We start from the raw sequence: 10501 nt of genomic DNA, 5'->3' as shown, positions 1-10501 counted from the left end.
AGCCATTGCACCTGGCCATGAAGAGGAACTTTTTTGCTTCCCACAGCTGGGCATGGTGGTGCGCACCTGCAGTCCCAGCTACTCGGGAGGCTAAGGCGGGAGGATCACTTAAGCCCAGAAGATCAAGGTTGTAATGAGCTATGATCGCACCACTGCACTCCAACCTGGGCAAGGAAGTGAGATCCTGTCTCAAAAAAAAAAAAAAAAATTTTTTTTTTGGCTGGGCTCGGTGGCTTATGCCTGTAATCCCAGCACTTTGGAAGGGTAAGGTGGGTGGATCATGAGGTCAGGAGATTGAGACCATGCTGGCCAACATGGTGAAACCCCGTCTCTACTAAAACACACACACACACACACACACACACACACACACTCACACACACACACAAAACTAGTCGGGTACGGTGGCATGCACCTGTAGTCCCAGCTACTTGGAAGGTTGAAACAGGGGAATTGCTTGGACCCAGGAGGCGGAGGTTGCAGTGAGCGAGATTGTGCCACTGAACTCCAGCCTGGGTAACTGAGCAAGACTCTATCTCAAAAAGAAAAAAAAAAAAATTTAAGGGGTGCCAAAAAGCTCAGTAATCACAACTAACAATATTTTCTCTTTTTTTCTTACATTTTTTCTTTTGGAAGACAAATAATATTTTATTATCTTTTTTTTTTTCTTTTTGAGACAGAGACTCGCTTTGTTGCCCAGGCTGGAGTGCAGTGGTGTGATCTCGGCTCATTGCAACCTCTGATTTGCGGGTTCAAGTGATCCTCCTGCCTCAGCCTCCCAAGTACCTGGGACTACAGGCGTGCACCCCTATGTCCAGCTAATTTTTGCATTTTTAGTAGAGACAGGGTTTCACCATGTTGGCCAGGATGGTCTCCATCTCTTGATCTCGTGATCTGCCTCCCTCAGTCTCCTAAAGTGCCGGGATTACAGGTGTGAGTCACTGTGCCCAGCCCAAAAATATTTCTAATCTGGCCCTTTACCAAAATATATATATGTGTGTGTGTGTGTGTGTGTGTGTGTATACACACATATACATATACATATGTGTGTATATATATATATATACACACACACTTATATGTATATATGCCTACCCTTGGTCTTAAAGCCTAATTAAATTTAGGGTAAACATTTTTCATACAGGCTTTCTATTTTTAGAGTAGTTTTAGGTTCACAGCAAAATTAAGTGGAAGGTGCAGAGATTTCCCATCTACTCCCTGCCCCCACTCATACGCAGCCCCCCTCAACATCCCTCACTCTAGCAAATGCAGAGCGGTGAATTTGCTATAATGGATGAACCCACATTGACACATCCTTATCACGGGATAGACTTTTTTTTTTTGAGACAGAATCTGACTGTCACCCAGGCTGGAGTGCAGTGGTGCAATCTCAGCTCACTGCAACCTCCACCTCCTGGATTCAAGCAGTTCTCCTGCCTCTGCCTCCCAGGCAGCTGGGATTACAGCCACCACACCTGGCTAATTTTTGTATTTGTAGTAGAGACACTAAAAGAGAAACATGGTTTCGCCATGTTGGCCAGGGTGGTCTCAAAATCCTGGCCTCAAGTGATTCACCTGCCTTGGGCTACCAAAGTGCTGGGATTATAGGCGTAAGCCACTGCACCTGGCCCAGGATAGGCATTTTTGACAAGTATACTTCATAGGTGTGTTCATTCTCTATCAGTACTTAGGAAATTATTGCACACTTAGCAACTTAAATAACTTCTTCTTCTTTTTTTTTTTTTTTTTTTTTTGAGGCGGAGTTTCGCTCTTGTTACCCAGGCTGGAGTGCAATGGTGCGATCTCGGCTCACCGCAACCTCCGCCTCCTGGGTTCAGGCAATTCTCCTGCCTCAGCCTCCTGAGTAGCTGGGATTACAGGCACGCACCACCACGCCCAGCTAATTTTTTGTATTTTTAGTAGAGACAGGGTTTCACCATGTTGACCAGGATGGTCTCGATCTCTTGACCTCGTGATCCACCCGCCTCGGCCTCCAAAGTGCTGGGATTACAGGCGTGAGCCACCGCGCCCAGCTGTTTTTTTAAGACTCAGTCTCACTCTTGTCTGCCAAGCTGGAGAGCAATGGCACGATCTTGTATCAATGCAACCTCCGCCTCCTGGGTTCAAGTGATTCTCCTGCCTCAGCCTCCTGAGTAGCTAGGAGTATAGGCACCCACCACACCCAGCTAATTTTTGTATTTTTTGTAGAGACAGGGTTTCACCATGTTGGCCAGGATGGTCTGGAACTCCTGATCTCAGGTGATCCGCCCGCCTTGGCCTCACAAATTGCTGGGATTACAGGCGTGAGCCATCGCATCTGGCCAACATCCACTTTTTAGAACTTCTGCAAGTCAGGAGTCTGGGCATGGCATGACTGGTTTCTTTTTTCAGGCTCTCATTAGGTGTCAGCCGGACTGGGTTCTCGTTGAGACGCTCAAGGTCTTCATCCAAGCTCCTTCCGATTCCTGGCAGAATTGAGCTCCTTGAAGCTATACGAGTGGAGACCTCAGCTGCCCCTCTCCATAGGCAGAGTTTGCAGAACAGCTGCTCCCTTCTTCAAGGCCGGCGGCATTGCATTTGTCTGCTGCTTCATCTCTGACCTCAGACTCCGACTCAGACTGTCTTTAAAAATATATTTTTTTTGGCTGGGCCTGGTGGCTCACACCTGTAATCCCCGCACTTTGGGAGGCCAAGGTAGGCTGATCATCTGAGGTCAGAGTTTGAGACCAGCCTGGCCAAATGGTAAAACCCCATCTCTACTAAAAAATACAAAAAATTGGCTGGGTGTGGTGGTACATGCCTGTAGTCCCAGCCACTTGGGAGGCTGAGGCAGGAGGATTGCTTGAACCTGGGAGGCGGAGGTTGCAGTGAGCTGAAATCGTGCCACTGTACTGCAGCCTGGTGACAAAATGAAAGAGGGCTTTTGCTGATCATCTGAGAGAAAACAGATTTGAGTAGAATCCACGCTCCCTGGGAGGAGAGGTGCACTGTGGGACAGGGCTGTTTGCCCTCAAGGATGATGACTAATAGGTTGCTGGTGTCAGGGGCATTTGAACCAGAGCCACTCCAACTTGAATAGGAGTTGGGTAAAATGAGGCTGAGACCCACTGGACTGCATTCCCAGACGGTGAAGACATTCCAAGTCACAGGATGACGTAGGAGGTCTGCACAAGATGCAGGTCGTAACGACCTTGCTGATAAAACAGGTTGCAGTAAAGACGCCGGCCCAAACCCACCAAAACCAAGATGGCCACGGGAGTGACCTGTGGTGGTCCTCACTGCTACACTCACCAGCGCCACGACAGTTTACAGATGCCATGGCAACGTCAGGAAGTTCCCCTACTTGGTCTGAAAAGGGGAGGTGCGAATAATCCACCCCTTGTTTAGCATATCATCAAGAAATAACCATAAAAATGGACAACCAGGCTGGGCGCGGTGGCTCACACCTGTAATCCCAGCGACCATCCTGGCTAACACAGTGGAACCCCATCTCTACTAAAAATACAAAAAAAAAAAGTTAGCCAGGCTTGGTAGTGGGCACCTATAGTCCCAGCTACTCAGGAGGCTGAGGCTTGCTTGAACCCAGGAGGTGGAAGTTGCAGTGAGCTGAAATTGTACTCCAGGCTGGGCAACAGAGGGAGACTTTGTCAAAAAAAAAAAAAAAAAAAAAAAAAAAAGGGCCACCACAGCCCTCGGGGCTGCTCTGTCTATGAAGTCACCATTCTTTATTCGTTTACTTTCCTTGTAAACTTGCTTTCACTTAAGAGACTCGCCCTGAATTTTTTCTTTCGCGAAATCCATAAACCCTCTCTGGGGGGTCTGGATCGGGATCCATTTCCTGTAACACTGGGAGGCTTTGGTAAGAAATGGACTGTCCAGACATCTGGTGGCCACAAAGTGTTCAGTCTGCCTTTGCTGTTCTTCATACAGGAACGCACTGAAATGAAGCAGAATCCCCTTCCTGGCTGGGAGCCATGAATCTTTACTTTCTAAATACCACTCCCTTCCATTCACTTCTCTCTACTTCCACTGCTCCCATCCTGGTCTAAGCCGCCGTCGTCCTTTGCCTAGATGATGAAACAGTCTCCCTGGCTCCCCTCCAATCACTCTCCTGCAGAACAGCCAGAGTGATCACTTTCAAATGCAAACCTGAACTTGCAGCGCCTCCGCTCAAAGCCCTTGGGCAGTTTCCACCAGCATTAAAGCTTGAACTCAGCATGGAAGGTGCTGCGTGTTCGCCCCTCTGGCTGCTCCGGGATTATCTTGTACTCTCTTTCTTCTCCTCCTCCCTCTCTGTAGCCTGGGAAACTCGTCTTTTTTTTTTTTTTTTTTGAGACAGAGTTTTTCGCTCTTTTTGCCTAGGCTGGAGTGCAGTGGCATGATCTGGCTCACCGCAATCTCCGCTTCCTGGGTTCAAGCGATTCTCTTGCCTCAGCCTCCAGAGTAGCTGGGATTGCAGGCATGTGCCACCACGCCTGGCTAATTTTATATTTTTAGTAGAGATGAGATTTCTGCATGTTGGTCAGGCCGGTCTTGAACTCACAACCTCAGGTGATCCACACGCCTCAGCATGAACCACTGCGCCTGGCCCGCTCACTTGTTCTTAGAACCTTTGTTGTGAAGAAGCTCAGGTTTCATGGAGACCACATGTAGGTGTTCCAAGCAACAGCCCCAGTGAGGGTCTCAGCCTGTAGCAACTGACACATATATGTGTGAGCAAACATTCAGATGATTCCAGCCCCCAGACTTTGAGCCACCCCTGCTGATGCCAAGGTTGAGTTATTCTTCCCAAGCCTGCCCAAAATGCAGATTAAGTGTAAAATGAACGTCATTTTTTTTTTTTTTTTGAGACAAGGTCTCTCTGTTCCCCAGACTGGAGTGCAGTGGTACAATCTCAGTTCATTGCAACCTCTGCCTCCTGGGTTCAAGCCATCCTCATGTCTCAGCCACCTGAGTAGCCGGGATTCCAGGTGTGTGCCACCACACTTGGCTAATTTTTGTATTTTTAGTAGAGATGGGGTTTCACCATCTTGTCCAGGCTGTTCTTGAACTCCTGGCCTCATTTGATCCGCCTCTCCCTCTCAAAGTGCTGGGATATAGCTGTGAGCTGCTTGGCCCGTGAATGTTGTTGTCATTTGAAGCTTCTAAGTTCTGGGCTGCTTGTTTTTTCTTTTATGGAAAGCTCAGACCTTACAATGTTTTAATTTTTTTCGCTCCATTTTTCTTTCTTCTAAATGTTTTTGTAGAGATGGGATCTTGCTTTTTTGCCTAGGCTGGTCTCGAACTCCTGGCCTCAAGGGATTCCCCCCACCTTGGCTTCCCAAAGTACTGAGATTGTCAAAGGCTGATTTGTTAACACAGCCACAGCAATAGAAATTTAGGAGCTGTTACATGTATACCTTTTCTTTGAAGTATTTCTTACATGCGAAACATTACATTTGTGTGATTATTAGATCCCTGTCTATCCTGAAAGACTGAAAGCTCTTAACAGCCAAATTTCTGTTCTTTTTTACCATTCTATTCCTAACACTTAGCACAGTGCCTGGTAAACGACGCATTCAGTGCTAATTTACTCCCAACTTTCCTGCTCCTTTTCACTGATAACAAGTGAATGCGCTTGGTCATTAAGTGAATGTCCATTTATTTGATAAATGCCGACTGAGTGGCTGAGTCAGGGATTTGCGTTAGAGATGGTCCTCAAAACAAACATGACATATAAGGGACTGTGGGAGGACACAGAAGGGGACTGGGAAAGCTTCCTGAGGGAACGTGATATTTGGGTTGGGTTTAGAAGGATGCGTAGGTGTTTTCTTGATAACAAAGAGGCACGACAGTACTTCTGCATTGGAAATGGCGAGAGTCCATGCTTTGGGCCAGGAAGCAGGCAGGTTGGTCAGGCAATGGTGTGAGGTTCTGCACAGAGGCAGTTTGCTTGGGTGGAAAATCCTGCAGGAAAAGGTTCCTAAGGACAGATTCTGATGGTCTGCAATGTAGGTGCTTATCTCACTACAGATAGGTCTTCCTATCTCTAATGAGATGAAATCTAAGTGAGAGGGGAGACCCCCTTGCCTCCTTCAATTTCACCTCCTCCCTCCCTCCCTTCTGGATGGGAAGGAGGGTGAAGAAGGAAAAAAAAATGAAATAAAATACCAAAGAGCTGGGGAAATGACTCCCTTTTTAGTTCCCAGTGTCTCTGCTGTTAACCTTGAAAGAGCTGCAAATGAATGTTATCCCTGCCGGCTGGAGCCCAGCACTGGTTCTCGCCCCCACATCTCCACGGACCAGGCTCCCTCCTGGAGACACCTCTGCCAACAAATGGCTTGTTACTTTGTCTCTGGTCCCCACTCACGCTGCATATGAATTAGCAAATCAATGAAGCCAAAAGATTGTAAGGTCAGACATCCAGCAAATGGGCAAAGACATAGTTCCGCCTCAGTTTCCCCTTTAGCAGTGTAAGCCTATAAAAGGGGAGAGAAGCTGCAGCTTGGGGAGCTCGGGGAGTGAGGCTGTTGCCCCTCGAAACTACTGGCTGAATGAAAAAGCCACTTCCTTCCTCAGTTTGGCGTGAGAGATTTGTTCCATGCTGCTCCTGCTTCATAACCACTTACATTGCAGGCTGTCAGAATTGGTTTTTAGAAATCTTTTCCTGCAAGATTTTCGAGGTGGCTCACGCCTGTAATCCCAGCACTTTGGGAGGCCGAGGCAGACGGATTGCCTGAACTCAAGACCAGCCTGGGCAACACACACACACACACACACACACACACACACACACACACACACGAAAGAAATAGGAAGACCTTGGAGGTTTGGAAGCAGTGGTGAAATGAGCCGACTATTTTCTTTCTTTTTTTTGAGACAGAGTCTCTGTCACCAGGCTGGAGCGCCTTGGTGCAATCTCGGCTCACTGCAAACTCCATCTCCTGAGTTCAAGCAATTCTCCTGCCTCAGCTTCCCGGGTAGCTGGGGCTACAGGCACGCGCCACCACACACGGTGTTTTTGTATTTTTAGTAGAGTCGCAGTTTCACCATGTTGGCCAGGATGGTTTCAATCTTTTGACCTCGTGATCTGCCCACCTTGGCCTCCCAGCATGCTGGGATTATAGGCGTGAGCCACTGCACCTGGCCTGAGTTTTTTCTTTTTCTTTTTCTTTTTTTTTTTTTTTTTGAGGTGAGATGCTCTAAAACAAACAAACAAAGAAACAAACAAAAAACACTGCTATGCTTCCCAGGCTGGAGTGCAGGGGCAAGTTCATGGCTCACTGCAGCCTTGAACTCTTGGGCTCAAGCAATCTTTCTGCCTCAGCCTCCCAAGTAGCTGGGACAACAGGTGTGCACCACCACGCCATGCTAATTTATTCACTTTCGATTTTTTTAGTAGAGACGTGGATCTTGTTCTGCTGCCCAGGTGGTCTTGAACTCCTAACCTCAAGCAATTCTCCTGTCTTTGTCTCCCAAAGTGCTGGGATTACAGGCCTGAGCCACCACCCCCAGCCTGGAGTTCTTGATAGTACCAGGGCTAAGTACCAGGGTTAGGAGGCTCCTAAACTGGTCCAGCTGGGAAGTGGTGGGACCAAGGAAAGGGAAGTGAAAATGGAGGAGTAGGACTAACTCAAAGGCCGTTTAGCAAAAATTCACCGCGCAAGGCCCTGTATTAGGGCGCTGGGTGCTCATACTTCATTGTCCCATCAGCTCTGTAGAGCAGGGGCCCGCAGATGTTTTCCATAAAAGGCCAGATTGTAAATACATCAGGTTCTGCAGATCTGTAGGATCTTTAGCAACTAGCTACTCTGTTGTGCAAAAGCAGGCTGAGATCCTAGGTAAACCGGCGGGCGTGTCTGTGTGCCAATAAAACTTTATTCAGGGACCTTCAAATGTGAATTTCACAAACTTTTTCACTGGTCATAGACTTCTCATTTGGATTTTTCCCCCAGCTTTGTAAACATGTAAAAATCATTCTGAGCTTGCGGGGCCAGACCAGGCAGGCGGCGGGTCTTGGTTCGCCTACCATGCTATATAAATCGTTAATTATGCATGATAGCAATTTTAAGGAGAAGATCCTCAGAGGAGACCCTCAAAGAGCACCGCCCCTCAACGTCATCAAGCCCCGCCTCCAAAGGCGGAGGCTGCGCATGCGCGGGAGACCCTCGGGCGGGGGCGGGGCGGGGTGCAGCTCGGACTTCGAACATGGCGCACGCTGGCGGCGGCAGCGGTGGCGGCCCCGGGGGCCGGGGGCTGAGCGGCGCCCGCTGGGGTCGCTCGGGCTCCGCGGGCCACGAGAAGCTGCCAGTGCACGTGAGTGGCGTCCCCGCCCTCCCTCGGGGACCTCATCTTCTGGACTCCGCGGGCAGGCGCCCCTCACCCAGGCCCCGCCCGGCCCTGGCCCCGGCCCCGCCTCAGCCTCCCCTCTGCCCGGCCCTGGACCTCTCACTCCTCACCTCTCACCTTGGCCCTCCGAAGGTCCAGCCTGACCCCTTCCCCTCCAGGGACCCCAGCCCCTCGTTCCCTCCTCCTGCGGCCCGGGCCCACCTGGACCCTTCCCCTCTCTGCAGGTTGAAGACGCCCTCACCTATCTGGACCAAGTGAAGATCCGCTTTGGCAGCGACCCCGCCACCTACAACGGCTTCCTGGAGATCATGAAAGAGTTCAAAAGCCAGAGGTACCCGCGGGGCCCCTCTCCACCTCGGGGGACACCCCCTTGGCCGGAATCGGGCCTAGCGGGGTGGGACCTCCCCTCTCCAGGCTGCCCCCTTAGCCGGGTGACCTTGCGCGGGCTGTCGAATCTCTCAGAGCCTTAGCTCCTTCTCGTAACAAAAATGGAAATGGGTAGTACCCACCTTGTGGAGCTTCGTGGGGATTCCTGAAAGGAGGGCAGGACCTGAGGGGAGCCAGGGAAGGCGAGGCCGTGCACGCTTATAGAGTCGAATCCTGCCTTGATTTAATATGTTGATTTTTAAATAAGTTTTGTTCATGAAAGATTTGGTGGGACCCATTTTGATTTTTTTTTTTTTCAAGCGCTGCAAAATGTTACTTGTCTTGATGATTGAAATTTTTGGCACTCTTTTCCCCTTTAATCTTGTCCTCAAGATGCTTCTCTGAGCTCACTGGAGTCCTGGCCTGCTTGGAAGACTCATAAAATGCTTAGTAAGGGAGCTGGCATACAGAAAACGTTTAAAACACATGAGCTGATTTTGCAGGCCCAGAATCGAGGAGGATTACAGATAGATGGGAAACCCTGGGATCATGCACTTGTTTTTTATAGGAGGCTCAGTGGGATTTGGCGTGGGTAAGGAATCCACCTAAGTGGCAGAGGTGGCACTAGAACTCAGACCCTCTGACTCAGATGCATTCGGGTCACATCCCTACCATGCTGCTGTCCCCTTTGGTGCAGCTGGCCTGGTCTCCTTCCAGGAGCCCAGTGCTAAGGGCTGGTCTGTGATGCAGCCGGGAGGGAGACCCCATCTCTCCCCTCCTATTTATCTTACACGTTTCCCATACTTGGCTGTACCGTTGGTGTTTATGCATTGCAGTCGTTTGCTCAGATGGAAACCTGTGTCCTAGTCATCCCTATCTGATATGAAATGAGGGAATTTTTCACATTGCTTAGAGGACTTCGGCCTCCTGCCATTCCTTGGAGACCAGGACTTGTGGTTGGCTCTCCTGACATTTTCAGAACCAAGTGCTCATTTGTGGAGTGTTTTGGGGGAGCTGAGCGATGTCAGTATTTTCTGGTTCTCACCAAAAGGGCATAGGGAACTCAGGCCTAGCCGCTCAGGTAATAGATGATGGTGTATAGATGCTATCTCACGGGCACCTTTTTTTTTTTTTTTTTTTTGGAGAAAGAGTGTCGCTGTGTTGCCCAGGCTGGAGTGCAGCAGCATAATCTTGGCTCACTGCAACCTCCGTCTCCCGGGTTCAAGTGATTCTTGTGCCTCAGCGTCCTGAGTAGCTGGGATTGCAGGCACGCGCCACCATGCCTCGCTAAGTTTTGTATTTTTAGTAGAGACAGGGTTTCGCCATGTTGGCCAGGCTGGTCTCAAACTCTTGACCTCCCAAAGTGCTGGGGTTACAGGTGTGAGCCACTGTGCCTGGTGGATCACATTAGCTTGCTTTGTTGTCTGTGGAGAAGGTTGTTATGTGGCAATATCAAGGGAGTAGGGAACAGATTTCATTTTTTATTTGCTTCCTGAGACCCACTCTCATTGTTTCTTCTAGTATCGATACTCCCGGAGTCATCAGACGTGTCTCCCAGCTCTTCCACGAGCACCCTGACCTCATTGTTGGATTCAATGCTTTTCTTCCCCTCGGATACAGAATAGACATTCCCAAGAACGGCAAGTTAAACATACAGTCGCCTCTGACATGCCAGGTATGCCACTATAGTGATTCGGATGTTCTGGGCCTTCACCATGTATATTTTGCTACTCAGGTTGGGCCACATGTCTCTCTTGTGTCATTGCTAGAAAGCCACTTAAGATCCGTGCTTTTTCTAGGCATGCTC

General features: G+C 49.3%; 1 protein-coding gene across 2 annotated transcripts in view; it reads left to right on the top strand.

The window, feature by feature from the left end:
- Positions 1-8136: 8136 nt before the first annotated feature.
- Positions 8137-10501, top strand: part of SIN3B (SIN3 transcription regulator family member B) — a 51254-nt gene continuing 48889 nt past the window's right edge. For both annotated transcript variants that reach the window (XM_032268711.1, XM_032268712.1), the window contains exons 1-3: positions 8137-8295; positions 8553-8659; positions 10216-10369. In XM_032268711.1, coding sequence (XP_032124602.1) covers positions 8188-8295; positions 8553-8659; positions 10216-10369 — 369 coding nt within the window. In that variant the 5' untranslated portion in view covers positions 8137-8187. The remainder of the gene's footprint in view (positions 8296-8552; positions 8660-10215; positions 10370-10501) is intronic.

The sequence above is a fragment of the Sapajus apella genome, unplaced genomic scaffold (genome assembly GCF_009761245.1).
Source record: "Sapajus apella isolate SASKATOON/1434 unplaced genomic scaffold, GSC_monkey_1.0 scaffold185, whole genome shotgun sequence".
NCBI classification, from domain to species: domain Eukaryota; kingdom Metazoa; phylum Chordata; class Mammalia; order Primates; family Cebidae; genus Sapajus; species Sapajus apella.
Note: the sequence above shows the minus strand (reverse complement) of the source record. Positions and strands in the feature narration are given on the sequence as shown.